The sequence below is a fragment of the Heloderma suspectum genome, chromosome 3 (genome assembly GCF_057233095.1).
Source record: "Heloderma suspectum isolate Gila_16-S chromosome 3, 16-S_ref, whole genome shotgun sequence".
NCBI classification, from domain to species: Eukaryota; Metazoa; Chordata; class Lepidosauria; order Squamata; family Helodermatidae; genus Heloderma; species Heloderma suspectum.
The window spans coordinates 56,675,879-56,697,157 of record NC_139460.1 but is presented as its reverse complement, the minus strand read 5'-3'; the positions used below and the strand labels follow the sequence as shown (position 1 = coordinate 56,697,157).

Here is a 21,279-nt window from a genome sequence, read left to right as displayed (position 1 = left end):
GGAAGGAACCAGGGAGGAATTATCGCTACACTCCAAGCAGCATCACTACCCCTCTGAGAAGGAAAGAAATGAAAAATAATGCAATGAGGGACAGCCATCTAAAGAGCATGACCCAGTCCTGCAGTGTTACCAGATGGGGGAAGAACCAGCAGTGATGTGGAGTTCTCCACCTGTATGATGGAGCCCTTGGAGTGCACTGTCATCAGTATGCTGATGACACGGAGCTCTGTTTCTCCTTTTCATCTTCTTCAGGTGAGGCTCTGGATGTGCTGAATCAGTGCCTGTCTGTGACAATGGACTCGATGAGGGCTAATAAACTGAAGCTCAATCCAGACAAGACTGAGATGCTGTTGGTGGGTGGTTCTGCTGACCAGATGGAGGGTGTTCAACCTGTTCTGGATGGGGTTACACTCCCCCTGAAGGAGCAGGTCCATATCTTGGGGGTCCTCCTGAAACCATCTTTGTCACTTGAGGCTCAGGTGGCCTCAGTGGCATGGAGCTGGCCTTCTACCAGCTTTGGTTGGTGGCCCAGCTGCACCCCTATCTGGACAGGGATAACCTGGCTTCAGTTGCCTATGCTCTGGTAACTGCCAAGTTAGATTACTTCAATGCACTCTACGTGGGGCTTCCTTTGAAGATGGTTCAGGAGCTGCAGCTCGTGCAAAATGCAGTGGCCAGATTGATAACTGGGACTAGAAGGTCCACTCATTTAAGACTGACTCTGGCCCGCTTGCACTGGCTGCCTATATGCTTCTGAGCTCAATTCAAGGTGCTGGTTTTAACTAGGAGTGCTCGAAAGTCACTTACCTCGTCTCGCAGCTTGCTTCACGATGGGGGGGAGGCGCTTTGCTTCTCCCCCCGAAATTCAGGCCGGGGGGGAGGCGCCTCGCCCCGCCCAGCCGAAATTCAGGCCGGAGGGGAGGCGCCTCGCCTCGCCCGGCCAAAATTCAGGCCGGGGGGGAGGCGCCTCGCCTCGCCCAGCTGCGAAATAAAAAGTTAAAAAAAAAAATGCCCCCGTGATAAGCTACGTGACGATTTACGTAGCCTATCATGGCTAGATCTGCAAAGTCAGCCGTGATAGGCTACGTTAATCATCACGTAGCCTATCACGGGTGACTTAAAAAAACAAAAAAAGCGCGTACGCAAATGGCGGCCCCCATAGGGAGCCGCCATTCGCGTTCCTTATTTGGTCGCTGTAGTCTACGTAAATCTTTACGTAGACTACGACGAAAATAAGGGCAACGCAAATAGCGTTGCCCTTATTTTCGCCGTAGTCTACGTAATCTTTACGTAGACTACAGCGACCAAATAAGGAACGCGAATGGCGGCTCCCTATGGGGGCCGCCATTAGCCGTACGCGCTTTTTTCTTTTTTTTTTAAGTCACCCGTGATAGGCTACGTGACGATTTACGTAGCCTATCACGGCTGACTTTGCAAATCTAGCCGTGATAGGCTACGTTAATCGTCACGTAGCCTATCACGGGGGCATGGGTTTTTTTTTACTTTTCTTGGAATGGCGGCGGCGGCGGCAGCCGGTCAAAAGACCGGCTGCCGCCCCCACCCCTGTCAAAGCCCTGCCGAACTGCCGCTGCGACCCGCCACCGGGAGCGACATTCAGGAAAGGTAAGTCCCATCCCGGGGGGGGGGGTGCGGGGTGCGGGGGGGGTGCAGAGAATTTCTCCCCGAAACTACTTCGGGGGGCCGAATACGTTGGCACTCGGCCACCCGAAGTTTCGGCGAGAAATTCTCTGACACCCCTAGTTTTAACCTATAAAGCCCTACATTGCTTGGGACCCCAATACCTGATTAACACCTCTCCTGAAATCAACCTACCCATACTCTGCATTCAGCATCTAAGGTCCTCCTCTGAATGCCTCCTCCAAGCAAAGCTTGGAAGGTGGCAACGAGGAAGAGGGCCTTCTCAGTGGTGCCCCCCCCCCATCCGTGGAACAAGCTTCCCAAATAAACCTGCCTGGCGCCAACATTGTTATCTTTTTGGTGCCAGGTTAAGACCTCTCTCTTTTCCCAGGTATTTGGCAGCACATGATGAGTTTTAATCAGTCCTGGATGTGTCTTTAGTTATGACTGACTGTTCAAAAGTTGTTTTTAGTTATACGTTGTTTGTGTATATTGTCTGTGTGCTTTTAAATGGCTTTTTAAAAATTGTATGTTGTATGATAATGTTTTAACTTCTGTAAACCACCCAGAGAGCTTCAGATATGGGATGGTATAGAAATGTAATAAGTAGTGTAATAAATAATAATACAATTGTTAACAGCAAGTGACTATTTGGTGGAGGAGGAGGAAGATGGATCAAGTCCCTTCCAAACCTCCCTCCTCTCTAAACGGATGACTGACTGCTTCCCTACATGCATAAATGCATTATTTATATTGAACACATGACTGATATAGCAGTTACGTGCTCTGTGACCTCAAAGTGATAATACAATTTGTCACTGCTGTTCTGACGCCGTTTCAAAGCTCATATATTCTGCTACATGGCGTCCCAGTTTCAGGGAATGGTGAAATATGTCGTATGGTAGATAAACTAAGGTTGCATTTCTGCAGCAGTCTGGCACGAGGCCCAATCCATAGGACAGAGTCATAGATTAATGGTGCTTCCAGGGTGAAGGGTCCTGGCATGAACAATCAGAAGGCTTTGTGGATCTCTTTCATCTTTTTCTCCTTAAGAGAAATCATGAGCAAATGTGTTCCTTGATTGATGCCATTGAGGTATTCAGTAAGGTTTTGTGTGAATTGAGTTAAAGTAAAGGGGCTACAAATAAAGTTAAAGGTGAAGACCTCCAGTCCCCTGGGGGTTAAAGGACTAGAAGAAAGGTTCCTGGACACCAGGGTTTTGCTGTGAAACCCTAGAATTGCTTCTGCATAGCCTATGGCTCTGCATGTTAAATTGTAACTTGTGAACAATCTCTAAGAACATTCCCACACAAGAAATGGAATTCTAAGTAGTAGTGTATTCAGAAAGAGGTTTTCACACACCACCACCAATTGGGACTGTTTTCAATTCACTTGGGGCCCGAGGACATTTTTCTATCCAACCCCCCTGGCAGTGCAAACCTATACATGTCTAGTCAGCAGTAAGTCCCATTGAGTTTAGTGGGGCTTACTCCCAGGTAAGTGGGAATAGGGTTGCAGCCTGAGGCAAATAGCTGTATGAAAGCTCTTGGGCAGCTTCTGACTGAGGGGCTCAGACAACTTCCCAGTAGATTGTGTCCTTAGTATTATTTCATCGGTTGGCTCAATGCATGCTGAATGTCTATTAGATAGCACTCTTTATTTCAGGTGCTGATATGACACATAGAGAAGCTGACATAAACAGTGGACTTAAGGATTGTCCGCTCAACGAAATTGAATAACAATTTCAGTGGAAGTTGCATGGCGTTTTCTTCTCTGCATCTGAAGGCCTTCTCCAGATTGGCGAAACATATCCATGTAAGAGCCAAGATAGTCCCTGTAAAAGGAAGCATTGCTTTGTCAGAATCCTGCACAAGGCTAACGTGGAAATGTTTGCTTTCCTTACAGTGTAGGATGACATGAGGAGGGGCTTCCACAGGGTGGCCTTCTGGCACTATCAAACCAAAGGCATGATGCAGCTATTCCGCGTCTCCCTCCTTAATGGATTTTCCATGGTAAAAATAAAGATGAGAGAAGAAGCAGTGGGAAAGCACAAGAGGAGTACAAACGGAAGATGGCATCATCTGGAAACAACACCTCCCCCCTAAAATTCCATGAATGGGGTAGAGCAATGGCACGATAAAAGCCTCATCCGTGAGCACCCATGCTCTTTTATACTTTTATAAAAGAGTTGCTCTTTTATACTTTTAATTGCATAAGAGTAACCTGAGCCATGAAAAGCCAAATCCTTCTCAAAATATGCATATTTATTTACTTATTCATTTATTGCATTTCTATACTGCCCAATAGCCAAAGCTTTCTGGGCAGTTCACAAAAATTCATACCCCAAATAAAAACAATATAAAATATAAAAGCTTAAAGTTTAAAAGCTTAAAACATGTGTGTGCATGTTTTGCATATCTGTATTTTGCTTCTGCTTATGGGAGCAGGCAAAGGCTATGGAGCTCCAGCATTGGACCACTGAAAATTTCAATTGGCATTTCCTACAGATGTTCAAGTCCATCTCTGCAGCCACAAGGACCCAAAACTTGTTTTAGTTCAGAAATGGGATAGGGTAGGTGGGGTTCTAGCAAAGAAAAGCCATCTTTTTTAGATGCTCAAAGTCCTTTTCAGATTATTTTTCAATACATGGAGGGGGGGAACTTGGACCACATTTATTTATTGTTTTGTTTTGATTTTTACCCTACCTTTCTACCAAGAAAATAACACTCATGTCCAATGGCACTAACAGTCATGGGATAGTATCCAATGTTAGTCCTACATAGACTAGACCCATTGAAAGGAATGAAACTTAAGTTAGGCAAATCCACTCCTGGTCACTGCCAAAATCTAGGCTTCCTGGTTCAGGACCAAGTCCAGAAGTACACCCAAACTGCAAGCCTGTGAATTCTGGGAGAGTGTAACCTAGGGATGTACGGAAGTTCCGACATGGATCTCGGGGAGGCCGAATGCCAGAGCATTCAGCCCCCTGAAATCGGTGGCAGAACGGCCCCCCGCCCCCCCCCCCGGGATGGGACTTACCTGAGGTGGATCTTCCTGGTGGCGGGGGCTCCAGCGGCGGCCGCCGCTCTTCCGACCGGCCGCCACCGCCACCATTTCCAAGTTTTAAAAAAAAACAAAACGTGATAGGCTACGTAAAGATTTACGTAGCCTATCATGGCTAAATTTTAAAAAAACACCGTGATAGGCTACGTAAATGTTTACGTAGCCTATCACGGCTGATTAAAAGAAAACACAAACGCGCGTACGCAAATGGCGGCGCCCATGGGCACCACCATTTGCGTTCCTTATTTTGGCACGTCTTAGTCTACGTAAACATTTACGTAGACTAAGACGGTGAAAATAAGGGGAACGCAAATAGCGTAGATGCTTTTTTTAATCAGCTGTGATAGGCTATGTAAACCTTTACGTAGCCTATCACGGCTGACTGCAGGGACGCCGCCATTTGCATCCCTGCTAGCCAGTGGCCGGATATCCGGCTGCTGGCGGAGCTGGCCGGCAGCTCCGCAGAATCGCTGCGGAACACAGCTGGCCGGCCAGGATTCCGGGGGAGGAGGAACAGAGTGCCTCCCCCCCCCCGGCGAGGATTCTGGGGAGAGGGACGGAATGCCTCCCCCCGCACCATCAGCATAATCTCCGAAAGGTAAGTGATTTTCGTACATCCCTAGTGTAACCACACATCCATCTTAGGTTCAATCCCTATTCCTGAATCCTGATTCCTGATGTACCTTTGTGCTGTCCCCACTTCCATTTTCTACACATTCATGTGAAGGTCAGAACATAGCCAACTTATGTGCAACCCTAGGCATATAAAGCTTTCTCTGCTGCATGATCAGGAAAACCCAGAGGTTTGACACATTAGATGAATTCACAGAGGATTGTGGGGGGGAGATAATTTACAGGATTGCATGCGTCCTAATTTCTTCCTCAACTTGGTGCCCTCTGGCTGAGTTGGACTGCCCTACCCATCCTTCCCAGCCAGTGTGGGAGTGCACCTGACTATCATGTATTCTTAATACAGTTTGAAAGGAGCGTTCACCTGCATGAACAGTACATGCGTAAGGCTCTGTCAGCGCAACTAGGACTCCTGAAAAAGCAGGCGCCCCAGCTGTGCAGGGAAGCCCTACACCAGCCTTTTCTAACCTGCTGCCCTCTGGCGGTGTTGTGCTATGACTGCCCTCAACCCCAGGTGCAGTCCACCACAGCCAGAGGGCACCAGGTCAGAACCTAGAAAAGCAGGTTGGAGAAGGTTGGTATACGCACTTTCCTCAGGTGCCGCAGCCCTCAGAGGTTAGGCAAGCAGCAACTGGGAATGGGCTTTTGTGGGGCTGTGGGGCCCCATTTATGGAATGCCGTCTCCCAGCAGTGACTCCTACATCTTTTCCAAACAGACTGGAGGCCCTCAGCTAGGGTTGGCGGAGAATTTCTCCCCGAAACTTCGGGGGGCCGAGCGCCAACGTGTTCGGCCCCCCGAAGAAGTTTCGGGGAGAAATTCTCCGCACCCCCCCGCCCCCCGCAGCCCCCCCGGGACGGGACTTACCTTTGGCGAATGTCCCTCCCAGCGGTGGGTCCCGGTGGCGGTTCATCAGGTCTTCATCAGGGGCGGGGGCGGCAGCCGTTCTTTCAACCGGCTGCCGCCACCGCCGCCATTCCAATAACAGTAAAAAAAAAAAACGTCCCCGTGATAGGCTACGTGACGATTAACGTAGCCTATCACGGCTAGATTTGCAAAGTCAGCCATGATAGGCTACGTAAATCGTCACGTAGCCTATCATGGGGGCGTTGGTTTTTTTTTTAACTTTTTATTTCGCAGCCGGGCGAGGCGAGGCGCCTCCTCCCCGTCCTGAATTTCGGCCGGGCGAGGCAGGAAGCCTCCCCCCCCGGCGTGAACTTCGGGGGGAGAGCAGCGAAGCGCCTCCCCCCCAGCGCGAAAAGCTGCGAGACCAGGTAAGTGGCTTTCGTGCACTCCTACCCTCAGCTGCCAGAACACAAGAGCGTTGTAAGTAGGATAGCTGGGGAAATGTTTAATCGATGCCCAACACGTTTTGGGTTGTAAAAACCCTTTCTCAAGGCCGCTTTGAAAAAAGAACAAATAAAAAACAAGTAAAATACTTCTTGCATCTTTTCAGCACCAGGTGAAGAGTTGTTCTTTTGTCGGACCCTTTATAACGTTAAGCCAGAGTGGATTTCTTTTATCTGCTCCTCTGCTTTTAAATTTCCTGGTTTTATTTATTATTGTTTGATTGAGGATTATTTGTACTCTGTTCTTATCACTAGCCACCCAGATAGTATTCATACTTAAGGGTGAGGTATCAATCAATCAGAACAGTCTGAAAAGGGACTGCACAGCATGTGATGGACACCACATGTGTTGGATAGCATATGTTGGCTCGGGATGATTGGAGTTGTAGTACAACCAGTGGAGGCTGGGGGCTCCGATTTCGGTGGGGCAGTGAATCCATTCTGGGTTTCAGTCCGGACCTGCCAGAACTCTAAAGGAGCTATCCAAGGTGTTGAACCCTATCCCCAAAATTGGTGCAGGACCTTGGATAGATCCTTTAGAGTTTTGGAAGCCACCAGCCTCCGCTGAGTACAACACAGCCGAGGGCACCAGGTTAGGGACAGCTGGAATAGGACTTCCCTGCATGACTGGGTGCATGAGATCCTGCTCTCCCCCCACCCACCTCCTCTATGTATCCATCTAACATCTGAGCAGGGAGAACAGAGCCAAGAGTTTGAGCCTGAAGCCAGGGGCATTCAGGGGCTCTTGGACACTCTCATCTCTGTTTAATGAAAGGCGGCCCTGCCAATCAAGCCCTGCCACCAGTATATAACTGCCAGTCTGCCAGCAGGAAACAAACAAAATGGAAGCCTGGGGACAAAGTGGAGGTGCTCTGGCAACAGCTATGGCAGTACCAAATCCCGCTGTTGTGTGGAATTATGGAATACACACAGTCCCACATATTTTTGGATTCTTTACATACAATACATATGCCTGAAAGGATAAGGAGCTGCTTTATACATATTAAAGAAGACTAGTGCGCTTGGTCCACTTAACCCAGCCTTCCTCATTCTAGTGTTCTCCAGACATTTTGGACTACAACTCCCATCAACCCCAGCCAGCATGGCCAGTGCTGGGAGTTATACTGCAAAACACCTGGAGGACATCAGGTTTGGGAAGGCTGACCTAACCCAATGCTGTCAGCAGTTGCTCCCAAATTGCACATATGCTATTATTACTAGTTCCATGCTTGCTTGCTTGCTTGCTTGCTTGCTTGCTTGCTTGCTTGAAATGTTTTAAGCTGCTCTATATCTAAAAAAGTGTACTGAATGGTGAACAAGAAAAGCAATCAAAATACAAAAGAATAAAAATTATTTTGAGTCAAGATATACCAATAAACCCATGGCTGGTTTTATATGGAAAAATATTTATATCACACCACTTGTGTTTAATGCTGTAGGATCGGAGACTCTTCAGAACAGACTGTCTTTAGATGTAAATTTACCTGGCTTTGTCAGCACCAAATCCATATGATGCCAAATCCATGTAACGCTGTGCTGACATCTTCAGTGCATTCCAGGTCTGATTGGAACAGAATATGTCTTGGTTTAGTGAGGAAACACGTTCAATACACTATTTATGGGCGAATGACAAACCCAAGGATAGTCAAAGATGATCATTTCTATGACCGCAGCTAAATGCCATCTCTAGGATTTCGGGGCAAGGCACCCTCAGTTGGTCCCCTTAACATGGAAGAGGCTGAACATGCAAACGGAGAATTCTTTCATGATGCCTCTGACTCAGGTTGAGTGCCATATGCAAAGTGACAACAGCAGCACGGCTAGGATGGTGAGCCTTTGCCGGTTGGGAGGCAGCATGGCAGTGGGTATGAGATGAGCTTAGTTAGATCTGTATTTAAAGGTGCATCACCTATATATAAAATGGGGGGTGATAATGACCTACATTACAGGACTTGTCCACACAAAAGGAACAAAGGAGGCTTCCCTGACCTGGTGCCCTCCAGTGGTTTGGACTTCAACTCCCATAAGCTCCAGCCAGCATGGACAATGGTCAGGAATGCTGGGAGTTGTCATCCAAACCATCTCGAGGGGGAAGGGGAAGGCTAGAAGAGAGATTGAAAAGAACTTTGCAAATTTCAAATAATAAATCAGCCATGGCATCACTTAAACTTTCAACTATAAACAACATGTACCATATGAAGGGCAAATCACTGGACTGTAAGTCTGTATCGGCAGTGGAATTGGGATAATATGGAATCGGGGTGACATTACCCTGAAACAAAACAGAGCTTAAAAGAGGGAGGGGGAACCTGTGCCCCCTCTAGGTGATCCTGGTTGCTGGATGTGCCTGATCTCATCTGATCTCGGAAGCTAAGCAGGGTCAGCCCTGGTTAGTGCTTGGATGGGAGACCGCCTGGGAATCAGGCTTCCTGCACTGAGCAGGGGGTTGAACTACAAGGGTCTTGTAGGCCCCTTCCAACCCAATGATTCTATGATCCATGATCTAATTCCCATCATCCCTAACCATAGCCGTGTTGGCTAGGGCTGATGGGAGTTGGAACCCAACACCAGCTGATGGGAAGTTCAAAACATCTGGAGACCTACCTTCTGCCCACCCCTGCTATAGAGGGCTCCCATGTGTGTATAACTCAGGGGACAGAAAATTCTAGGAACCACATGTAAGCCGGGGGGGGGGAGGGGGGGAGCCTGCTGCCCTCCTTCACATTCAATATCCACATTTTTTAATTTTTCAAATGCCTGAAATGGCTTACGGTTGTTTTACAGATTGGGAAACTCAGATAGACTCAAGCCCAATCAGTGAGACCCTGGCTGAGTAAGGTGAGCCCCTACCTTTCAAACCGCACTTGGTTCTCTCAATGCTTGACTACTACAAAACCTTAGAAAAGAATCAATACCTGCTCAGCAATGGTAGGGCCCCAAGTGTTTTGTCTGCCAGCTGGGGGCCAAGAGTTTATAGGAGATGCTTGTCTCTTCAGTCTTAAAAACTGATTGGCTTCTTCTTCAGGGATAAATGGTCGCCCCAAGACCCCTGAAATGGCAAAGGCACACTGATCACAGTCATGGATTCACAGAAGATTCAAATTGCAGTCATATATAACAAACTGGTCTTAGAGCTTTTCTACACAAGGTATTTTTGGTGCACTCCTTCCCTAGTCACAGTTGTTTACAGATTCTATAGACAATGGCATGACCCTCCAGTTTCACTTCTGTTTTTAAACAGCACTTTCAGCTAGTATTTTTAGAGCAGGGAAAATGCGGTATTATTTGTGAAAGCAAAAGGAAAGGTTTTTTCCACTTTGTGCTGTTCTTCTATAGTACAGTGCCACCTAGAGGTTATGTAGTGGAAAAGCGGGAAAGGAAATGCTCTTCCTATCATGCTCAGATCTCAATTCTGCTGCAAAACCAAAAGTAGATACAGCAGATTAACAGCCTTATGTAGAAAAGCTCTTATTCTACATCCTTAGGGTTGATCCAATGCTGGCTGTCTGCCAGTGGAATGGAAACCACTGGCAGAATGGATTTCCCCTCCTCCTGCAGCCCCCTACCCACCCTAGATCTTCTCCGGGGGGTTAGGGGACCCTCCAGAGAATATTTGGGGGCATGCAGCAGTCTGCAGTGGGGAAGAGAGCAATGGGAAATCCTGTTGCACAAGCAGAAGTCTGAATGTTGGATTTAACTCTCAGCGTCTCCTGACATTATATTAAGTGGTTAGGTATCAGGGAAATGTTTAAAAACAAAATTTCAAAAGCCAAGGCATTGCAAAACACTACATTACAATGCACTGAAAACATTGCATCATAATCATCATCATCATTAAAGTACCTTATGAAGGGCAAACACTGAAACCTAAGTCTAGATAGGCAGTCCAGAATGATTACTATATTTTCTGCACTAAAGCAAAATATGAACTCTGATACCAAAATGTGCAGACTTTTGCTCCTGCGAACTAGTATCCATTTACTTGACTTTGCCCCACACACACACACAATATTGTCCCCTTATGATGTGGAATAATTGGACAATAGCAGGAAGAGAAGTCAAATAAATGGATAGTACTTCACAGGATTTGTGCTGCATTTCCGCATCCTAAGAAATCCCCTTGGAGATACAGAAATAATAACCCATCTTTAAGTAAGTCTGGCACTGAAGCCTCATTTTCTCATGCAGTGAGTGAGGTGGCTGCTGGTGGGAGCTCATGCAATGGAATGCTCCTCCTATCTCCATACAAAACAAAAGACAATCTCTACACCTAGAAATGTAGCACGTCATGGAGCAAGGTTCAGCTTCTATCCTAGCCTACTTCCTGATATGCTAGTTTCCTACGTGAGTGTGTGTGTGTGGAATTCACAAAGGACCATTCCATCATGTGTATGAGCCCTCCTCTGTCTATATGCTGAAGTGGTACGTGGGTTTATTGCCTCAGCTGGTGTTTGTGAGAATTAGAACTAAATCACAAGCTAAACACCTCACCTCGAGACTATTTTCTACACAGAGTCATAGAGCTAGAATGTTACAATCACGTCAGTCTTGCTGCTGTGAGGTAAAAACAACCTCCACTGATGGCCCACCGTACCCCTCTCAGGCGAAACCATACAATCTTGACTAAGCCAAAAAGCAAGTGCCCCCTCCTGACACACACTGAGAAATCCAAGCGGAGCAAATAGCTAAAGATGACTGAAGTGAGAGAGCAAAGCCAATACATCATAATAAACAGGAGAAGGCAAAAGACCAACAGGGCCTTCACCATTCTTCTGACCTGCTGGAATTCCTTCTGAATCAACTATGGGGATCCTATGAACACACCTAAAGTAATGTTCGATACTATACTTGGTCGAACATGAAGAAGAGCTCAGCAAATAGACAGTATTTCAGTGAAAAGATCATGCTTTGCTGGCTCTGCTTCTCGCAGCATGGAAATGGATCCTGCATTGCATCAAAGGTCTCCTGTTCCTCCTTCATCATCCAACACAGTTAAATGCACTTGCAGCGTCCCACTGAAATGGAATTCACTGGGACTTCAGCGCACCTCGCTGTGTGTCCGGTCGTGGACCTGGGCAATGAGCTCACTTGCACATGCATTATCGTGTGCACACTGACATATCATGTGCTTTTTTCCAGTAGCAAGCTTAGGTAATTAGTCAAATACCAGTTTGAAGTAGGCTTCTAAAAAGCTTACCTGCAAGCAATACAGCACACATAGCAACTTGGAGAATTGTATTGGCCATGGTGCCTTCCCTGGAGATCCTTTTGCCCAACAGTGCAGCAGCAAAACCAGGGTACCTTCGGTACTTTAGATTCCCTTCACTTTATCAATCATTAACTACATTTGTCTGAACCATTGCACAGGCAGAGGGCAGGGTTCACTGTTGCATTGACATGTTTCATTGACCTTTTTATACCCTTTGGACCTTTTACATGGAAGTGTTGCTATAGTCCACACACTCCCCCCCCCCCCCGAATAGGTGCTTAAGCCACTAAAGGCACAATCCTATGCATGTTTAGACAGAAAAAAGTCCTACAACTCCCAGCATCCTCCAGCCAGCCATGATTGCACCCTAAACCAGCCTTGCTTAACCTGGTGCCCTCCAGAAGTTTTGTACTACAGCTCCCATCAGCCCCAGCTAGCATGGCCTGAGGTCAGGGTTGATGAGAGTTGTGGCACAAAGCACATGGAGGGGACCTGATTGGGGAAAACTGCATTAAACATATATTACCACCAAATATGTTCCCATTTTTTTTAACTCTTAACAGTAAGCAGGTAACATCAGTTTACACTGCAGAACTCCTGTCCGTGGTTCAGGGCACACACCTAAGATAACTGAATAAGCAAAACTGTAATAAATATGGCCAATAAGATCCCCAAACTGTACATTTTCTATCTGACTGCTGGGAATAACTCTCCTGTTTAAACAAATGAGTGTTATGGGCCAGAGGGACTGGCTGATGTTTCTTAATGGCTCAGCATCTCCGCTCAAGAGGAGTTAATGGTTGAGGCCGACACAGAAAATGCTTGGAACATAAGAACTATTTTGGAGGCAGTGAATCATTTCTTCTTTCCCCACATCCCAACAGCTAAGGGTAGATCTTCAGATCTGTTGTGGAGAGAACAGCAGCATTTTGGGGATTCGGAAGGCACCTTTCGGGGGTGCAGGTATCTTGCCGTGGGGATCAGATGTGAGGCATCTTGAAGGAGTCCTATTCTGTTTACCTCCACTTGTGCTCAACTTGTATTTTTGTCAATAAACCCAAATGTTAGAAAATGCCACCAGTTTCCAGTGTTCTCTCCTTCCAAAGGAAACCAAAGCTGGATAAGACCTTCTCACTACTCGGAAATAGAGAGCATGGAACAAGAAGATACAAACACACAAGCCAGAGAAGACCTATTTACCAAAAGGCTTTATTTCTTTATTGCAAGTTCCATTAGGGCACAATTCTATGGGGATAGTCGGCCGCCTCTGAACTTGGAGTTGGTCAACTATCCAATGCAGGGTGGGTAGAGCATGGAGGGGATCTTCTCTTCTGCACTCTGGCCACCCTGCATTTGCGTCTAGATGGCCAATTTCAGCTGTCTAACCAGGCCACTTCAGAGCGGGATGGGGGGGAGCCAGACAGAACATAGGAAGCATCGTACCAGTGCTTCCGCAGTCCTCTCCCCACCCCCAGAAATGTCCCCTTTTCAGCCGCTCCGCACTGCATTTCTGAACACACAGCTGGAGACGAATCATGCCTTCTATGAGGTGGCGGAGGAAGGGAGACCCAAGTTTCATGTACCAGCTCCGAGCTCAGTTCCCATAAGCCAAAAAATCCTATGGTCATCTAGACACTGTCTATCTAGTGGCCATAGGATTGCGCCCTTAAAATCTTAACCTTCCCAATTTACAGTGCAATCCTCTGCATGCTTACTCAGAAGTAAGCCCAACTGTGTTCAATGGGGCTTACTCCTACGGAAGTGTATGTCAGATTGCAGCCATAAATGGTTGCTGCTGCTTTGCTGAATTTTTAACACAGCATCCTCCTTTCCATCCTGAATTTTTAACACAGCATCCTGATGTGAGATGTTCATTAAGACTCCTGCTTAAAGCAACCCAAAGTGCTCACATTTCAGTTGTTGATGGGGCCAAAGGAAAAGAGGTGGGGCCAAAAATGCAACAACAAAAACCCAAACCAAAAATATCAACATATTGTAGCTTAAAGTACTTACTGCCAGTAACTATGAACTTCAGGTTTAAAAATATCTAATGTCAAGTGGATGATGGTGTGTTATCTTTCTGCTCCATCCCCAACACACATGTGGAGAAGTTGGGTTCAAGTTGAGAATATTTTCACTCACAAAACAATATCTCTGTGCATATGCATGCGCATATATATATATATATATATATATATAAAGGTAAAGGTGTCCCCAACCAGTCGTGTCCGACTCTAGGGTGCGGTGCTCATCCCCGTTTCTAAGCCGAAGAGCCAGCGCGGTCTGAAGACGCTTCCGTGGTCATGTGGCCGGCATGACTGAACACCGAGGTGCACGGAACGCTGTTACCTTTCCCGCCAAGGCGGTACCTATTTGTTGTTGTTGTTCAGTCGTTCAGTCGTGTCCGACTCTTCGTGACCCCATGGACCATAGCACGCCAGGCATTCCTGTCCTGCGCTCTCTCCCGGAGCGTGCTCAAGTTCATATTCATTGCATCCATGATGCTATCTAGCCATCTCATCCTCTGCCGTCCCCTTCTCCTTTTGCCTTCAGTCTTTCCCAGCATCAGGGTCTTTTCCAGGAAGTTTTCTCTTCGCGTTAGGTTATCTACTTGCAATTTCTTGCTTTCGAACTGCTGGGTTGGCAGGAGCTGGGACTGAAGACGGGAGCTCACTCCGTCACGCAGCACTTGGGTCTCGAACTGCTGACCTGCCGACCTTCCAGTCTGCAGTTCAGCGTCTTAACCACTAAGCCACCGCGGTCCCTATATATATATATATATATATATATATATATGTGAAAGACAGAAAGACTAAAGACAGAGTATTCAAGAAATGTATTTAAACTAAATGTTTCAGCTTCCACCCTCATCAGTAGCTGTGCTCTTAAGCGGATATCAGGAGTGGCAGTTTGGAATGTCTGGAAATGAAAGTTCCTTAGGAGGAAAAAAAATAAAAAACAGAGGTATGATTGGTGTAATGCTTACAAATTGTCTTCCAGATTACGGCCATTGGGACTAAGAGTTCTCAGTCTATAGATCCAGAAATTTTCCCTTTTGTCAGGCATGCCATTGTCTTTTCTTTGTTCTACTGGAAGCAACTGTAAATCCGAGAGACTATTATGCAGAATATAAATGTCCTGCAACAGGCTGCTCCATTTCTTTTATTTATTACATTTATATCCCACCCTTTTTCCTTCTTAAGGAACCTAAGGTGGCGTACATAATCCTCCTCCTCTCCATTTTATTGTCACATCAACAACCCTGTCAGGTAGGTTAGGCTAAGAGTCTGTGACTGGCCCAAAATCACCCCGTAAGCTTCATCGCCCCGTGGGGACTAGAACCCGGATCTCCCAGCTCCCAGTCCAACACTACAGCCACTATACCACACTGGCTCTTTTTTTTAAATTCTATCTATTTTATTCTATTGGAAATGTTATCCAAGTGTCACCCATTACTGGAAAATTTGTTAACAGGATTGTTAATTGTTAATCTCTCCTGCTTCATGAGCATGACATTTTGGAATAGCAGAAAGAAGCAATTGTCAGTTTAGGAAGCATTTGTTATGGAGACAGGTGTGAGCTAAGCACAAGATGTAGAGCTCTTTGCACTGACAATATTGTCATCTTAAGAACTCTTTTTAAACAACAACAGAAACCCTCAGGAATTGCTTTGCAATGCAGCCCTACAAAGTATAAATCCATCCATCTGGAAATAAAAGATAAACACTGGTTGGCAGCTGTTGGCAGGAAATGAGGAAACAGATCTGGGCTGTCAGTCAGGTTAAGATGATGAGCCACCAATGTGGAAACACCGCAAGAAAGGCAGATACTATTTCAAGGAGGGACAGAGCAGCCTTCCCCAACCAGGTTTCCTCCAGCCGCCTTGGACTACAACTCTCATCATCCCCAGCCAGTGCAGCTAGAGGTGGTGGTGGGAGTTGCAGCCCAACAAATCTGAAGTGTCCCAGGTTGGGGGAGGCCAGCAGTAGAGGCTGGTGGCTACGATGTCAGTGGGGCGGCGAATCCGCTCCGGGTGTCAGTCAGAACCCATCAGAACTCTACTCTTCTGCCTCGCACCTTGGATAGCTCCTTTAGAGTTCTGATGGGTTCTGACTGAAACCTGGAGCGGATTCGCCACCCTGCTGACATCAGAGCCACCAGGCCCCACAGAACCATGGCGACCATTTTTGAGGTGGCAAAGGCCCAGTCAGGGGCCCTCTTTTTTTGCTGGCAAAGGCCCAGTCAGGGGCCCTCTTGCAATGCTCTCTCCAGTTCACAAACGAGTACACGGAGTCCCCGGCGCGACAGCAAGGGGTCGGGCCCCGCAGCCTGCGAAGCGGAGCCCCTCCCGGGAGACAGAAACGGATCTCAAGGCGCAAACTGCCCCAAGGGCCTCTGGCAGCACCAGCCCCTCTCCCTCCGGGGGCCCCAGCTGCCCGCCGCGCTCCCCCCGTATTCGGCAGTCTTCACGGGGGCGCCGCCCTCGACGCGCCACTTCGCCCCTCGACCACGAGGGGGCGCCGTGCGATTGGTTATCTCGCCGAGGGCTGCTGGCTGTTAGGCGTCGTCGCTTCCGTTCTGCGGCGGCGATGGCCGAGGCGAGCCGCTATGGCCCGCTTTGCAGGGCGGGCTTGAGACTGGAGTACCTGCACGCAAACTCGTGAGTGGAGGAGACCTGGGGAGTCAGCGGGATACCCCGCCCTCTCGGTGCTCTGGGTGCTCGCCTCACCAAGGATCCCCTGCAATTATCGTTATCATTATTATCACCATCATCACCAATGCAAGTGTGTGCTTCTCAAAAAGCCTCGCTGAAGTCTCATCCGAAACTAGCCACTTTTTGTCGAAGAGGGTTTTTCACCCCCTTTTAATAGCTATGGAATTTCGGGTGGACAATGCAGTTTTCGCAGGAAAACGTTGATCAAACGTTTGGTTTAACATACAGTGGTTAAAAAATATAGAGGAGCTGAAGGTGGGGAAGCTAACTGGTGAAATTCTAGGCACACGCGCCTCGAGAGCACGTTCCATTGAACTCAACTTCCCTCTGATGCATAGAATTGCATGCTTAAGGCTGTCTTTCCTTATTTGAAGTATTATCTTTTATCCTGCTCCTCAGCCAAAAAGGCTTCCGGAGCAGCGTATGTATAATCAGCAAAACAAGGCAGGCCCCGCCTGCAGACTTAGGATCTAAGAGGACACGACACACAAGGACAAAAGTAGCGGGGGGGGGGGGGATGCAACCCTATGCATGTTATAGGATTAGCCCCATTTCCCCCATCTTATCTCCCTCTGTATGGCTTGCTGGAATGGCTGCTGGTTTGACAGTTGAGGGAGGGGGAGCCATCAGGGAGCTCCTGCACCTGTAACTAAATATAACTATAAATGTATATCACTTCTATAACTGTAAAGTTCCCTGTAACTCTTTGATATAACAGATGAGCAGTGCAGAAGGAAGAGCAATTGGGTCCCAATGGGACTTACTCCCAGGTAAGTGTGTATAGAATTGCAGCCTTATGCTGGAAGACACGCTTACTAGGGATTAAGTCCTGCTGAGCTCAGTTGGATTTATGTCTGAGTAAACATTCATATTGGCTTGCACGAGGAGGACTTCTTCAGTCATCTGCTATCATATATCCTTATTTAGGAACAATGGGTTGGATCCAGGATCTGCCTTCCAAGGTGCTTTCTGCCCAATTTGGGGGGAAACCCCCCAACCACTCCTCATCCCATTCAGCAAGGTCCCTTAACGTCTTATGTAGCATTTTCAGGGGGCTGGAGGGGCTGCTGTGGAGAGGAGTGAGCAGGGAGGTCTGCTTCTGCCTTCTGCCAGTCCAGTTGCATGCGCGTAAATCTGGATCCAACCCAGTAATTGTTATTACTTCACACGGGCAAACACAAACACCCCAGTTGTATGTTAAACTAGAACCCAATGGAGGCTTGGTGGCTCCTATTTCAGTGGGATAGTGAATCCGCTCTGGGTTTCAGTCAGAACCAGTCAGAACTCTAAAGCAGCTCTCCAAGGTGCTGAACCCATTTTGGGAGTAAAGTTCAGCACTTCGGATAGCTCATTTAGAGTTCTGGCTGAAACCCAGAGCAGATTCACCACCCCACTGAAATAGGAGCCACCAGTCCCCACCGCTAGAACGCCCTTCAAGCATCCCCCCCCCCACTCACCACTTCCACACTTTGAAGAGGAGAGATGCTTCTCACACATGCCAAATAGTCCTTCAGTGTACAGTCTGTTGCTGTTTCTGGCTCCTTTCTTTTAAAACTGCCTTAATGCTTCTTTCTAGCACAACCCACGACTTTCTCTTTGGAGCAGTTGCCGAACTGATGGACAATTCCCGGTAAATATTACCTTTTTAGGAGTGAAATTGTATGCCAGCGGTTACAGGACGTGTGGTGGTGGGAGAATGCTTCGTGGCTGGATCTTTCCAAGTCAGGGAAACGGCTGCTTTTTTATTCTGTTTCCCAGGCACAGGAAGGCAGCTGTTCCCATTTTAGATTTTTCTCCAGTTTCGAAAATGAGATTGGAGTAATGCTCCTGCCTTATTCAAAATCCTGTGCTTGTTGCTACACTTTTGCTGTTGTTGTGCAATAGTACAGTACTTTGGGCTTGGCTGCAGAATCAAATTAAACTATCCTCTATTGCAGCTTTCCCCAAACTCGTGCCTTCCATATGTGTTGGAATACAACTCCCATCATCCACAGGCAGCATGGCCAAACGGCCATGATGACTGGGTGTTGTAGTCCCCCACTTCTGGAGGGTGCAAAGCTGGGGAAAGCTTCTCTGCTGCAACTATGGGAGACTACTTCAGCTTGAGCGGCTGGACTCTCACTGGCCCAATGTTCAGAAGCCAGATCCCTCCATGACATCATTGCTCCCCAACCCCCAAGCAGGAGGTTGTCAGGCTGCTTCTCAACCAGGCACCCATCAGGAAATGTGCCTATTCTGGGTGATCTTCAGTTCCATCAGGGCTGGTCAGCTTGAGGGCCTCCAGATGTTTTGGCCTACAGTTCCCAATATACCTCATCATTGCCTATGCTGGCAAGGGCTGATGGGACTTGTAGCCCAAAACATTTGGAAGCCCGCAAGTTGCCCACCCTCGCATTTCGGGATGTGGGGAAGTCTGGGTCTCTCCGTGAACTGCTTTGGGGCCAGCCACAGACAGTGTGGCTCAAATTGCTTCTTAGTTACCTTTGAAAGGGGTGCTTGCTGGGTGAGAAATGATATCTTGTGCAGTGTAGGTGGAAAGGGCCAGAGAAAATGATGTCAGGTGCCGGATGTAGCACAGTGGTGCCCTCCAGATGTGTTGAACTACAACTCCCAGAATCCCCTACCCAGCCGGCTAGGAGATGCTGGGAATTCTAGTCCAACCCACTTGGCTTTCAGGGTTCTCTTGAGATCAGCCCCTTAGCCCAGTGATCGTTCTTGAGTCTGAGGACACTTCCAGACAGAGGGCTCCCGCCGCTACCCCTCAGAAGGCAAGGTGCAGCTATTCTTTTCCTCCTTAACATGGGAGGATCACAAATGTTGAAAACTATGTTGCCGGGGCCCTCTGTGCAATTCCATGAATGAGGCACTGGGATTTCTTTTCACAATAAAAGCCTCATCTGCAAACACGCTTAGAGCCAAATGACACGTCATGCTAATCATGTAGCGTGTAATTCAGGGTTGGCTTTTTATTTACTCTCATATAAGCAGATGTGGCCCTGATATGGATTGGGAACACTGTGCTCCAGGAGAGGAGGATGAAACTTCCCTCCCCCTGTGTTTTCCTCTAAATTCCCCCCCCCTCAACCCAGTGAGTTGGCATCAATAGAGGATTTTTTCCCCTTTTATTATCACCCCATGGGGGGGGGGTTAAGGGGGAAAACAGTGGGGGAAAGTTTCACCCTCCTCTCCTGGAGCATGGTGTTCTGTTCCTGATTCAAACTGGTGCTTTGCATGCTTACAATAGAGCACATACAAAGATAAGCCTGAGCTACTCGTTCTGTCATTAACGTAACATGTAGTTTGACTCTTAATTAAAGGATCTGGCATGTTCTGTTGAGAGATGTTGTAGCTTATTGCTTCAGCACTTTTCTTTAGATTAATTTATTAAACCACATTTGTGATTTGCAAAATGTTACTTTCAAGCCTCTTGCTTTAAAAAAAGAAGAAGTCCCCACTGACTTGATGGGGTTTTCTTATTTATATTTTATTGTATGTTTGCGTATGGATACTGCATGCAAGTAAAGTTATGCGCAAAGTGTTTTGGATTTCCAGCTAACATGAAATTGTCTTCACAGTGGTTGGAGTGCATTTGTTTTACACGTAGCTGCTTGAACTATTGCTCTTACAGTGTTCATAATTATTTTTTTTTTTAAATCTAAATAATATTTTCAGAGATGCTGGTGCGACCAGACTTGACATATTTACGGGTGAGTTGTGTCTAAATGGGTATTTTGAAAGCTTGTTGGCTTCATCACATTAACTGTTTTGTTGAGAAGAAATGGCATAAAAGGTTGTCTGTTTGCTCCTGTGTGAAAATGTGCCGTTTGCCCGTTTCGCAGATTTAAGATGGCTCTGACATTAATAGATTGTGACCTTTTTGGCATGACAAAGGTCCACAGAGAAATATACCTGAGTCAAAGTCGCGGATGTCTTGTATCGTTAAAGACCCAGAGGCACAGGTATAGTTTTGTCAAGGAATCCCTGTAAAAAGAAATCAATCATGACTTTGGCCTAATTCCAGGCATGCAGAGAGATTATTATACAACTCCTCCAGTGCCCACTGACTTCACTTATCGGCTGTGTGGATGGTACACAATAGTCCACTGTTCCTTAGCTCTGTCTGAGCTGGTACCCTTGTAGCCTGATTCTGTGAAAGTTTTACTCAGGCTGAAGCTACACGTTAATGTTCATTGCATAGCGTATAGGCTTATGCTTTTTTCTTTTCTTTTTACTCTAATGTTTGTGAAGGGCCATGGCTCAGTGGTGGAGCACCTGCTCTGCATGCAGAAAGTCCCAGGTTCAGTCCCCAGCATCTCCAGGTAGGGCAAGAAAAACTCCTGCAACACTCCCTGGAGAGTTGCTGCCAGTCAGTGTTGACAGTACTGGACTAGATGGACCAACGGTCTGACCCAGGTTAAAGCATCTTCCTAAGTGTGCGTGGGCCCAATTCAGACCAAAGCACCCTGGGTGAGGAGGATTAAACCTCCCCTTCCCCCCGTTTGCTTCCCAACACTTTAACGTTAATTGCATGCATGGAGATTTAAAAAAAAGAATGAAGTCTCAATGGGTGTCAGCAGAGGCTTTCCCTCTCTCTCTTTTTAACTCCCACACATGGTGGGGAGGGAGGGGATTTTGGGAAGAAAATGGGAGAAAGTTTTAATCCACCCCTTCTGGTGTG

The 21,279-nt window shown here is 47.2% G+C and overlaps 2 protein-coding genes across 2 annotated transcripts in view; one reads left to right on the top strand and one right to left on the bottom strand.

The window, feature by feature from the left end:
- Positions 1–2,956: 2,956 nt before the first annotated feature.
- Positions 2,957–11,963, bottom strand: C3H3orf85 (chromosome 3 C3orf85 homolog). Its single transcript, XM_084843354.1, has 4 exons — positions 11,876–11,963; positions 9,594–9,727; positions 8,163–8,239; positions 2,957–3,472 (listed from the first exon to the last, which is right to left on the bottom strand). The coding sequence occupies exons 1-4, from the start codon at positions 11,922–11,924 to the stop codon at positions 3,361–3,363; spliced, it is 372 nt and encodes a 123-aa protein (XP_084699480.1). The 5' UTR covers positions 11,925–11,963; the 3' UTR covers positions 2,957–3,360.
- A 4,489-nt stretch (positions 11,964–16,452) lies between these two features.
- Positions 16,453–21,279, top strand: part of MORC1 (MORC family CW-type zinc finger 1) — a 101,219-nt gene continuing 96,392 nt past the window's right edge. Inside the window, exons 1-3 of the mRNA XM_084843353.1 lie at positions 16,453–16,547; positions 18,178–18,231; positions 20,274–20,308. Of these exons, the coding sequence (XP_084699479.1) occupies positions 16,477–16,547; positions 18,178–18,231; positions 20,274–20,308 (160 nt within the window). The 5' untranslated portion in view covers positions 16,453–16,476. The remainder of the gene's footprint in view (positions 16,548–18,177; positions 18,232–20,273; positions 20,309–21,279) is intronic.

What these genes read in the sequence shown, in the direction of transcription:
- C3H3orf85 (XM_084843354.1), bottom strand. Translation starts at nt 11,924, where the DNA reads ATGGCCAATACAATTCTCCAAGTTGCTATGTGTGCTGTATTGCTTGCA. An exon ending in GTGTGCTGTATTGCTTGCAG is followed by an intron (nt 9,728 to 11,875) that starts GTAAGCTTTTTA and finishes TTGCCATTTCAG; the next exon opens with GGGTCTTGGGGCGACCATTT. An exon ending in TTTGGTGCTGACAAAGCCAG is followed by an intron (nt 3,473 to 8,162) that starts GTAAATTTACAT and finishes TTCCTTTTACAG; the next exon opens with GGACTATCTTGGCTCTTACA.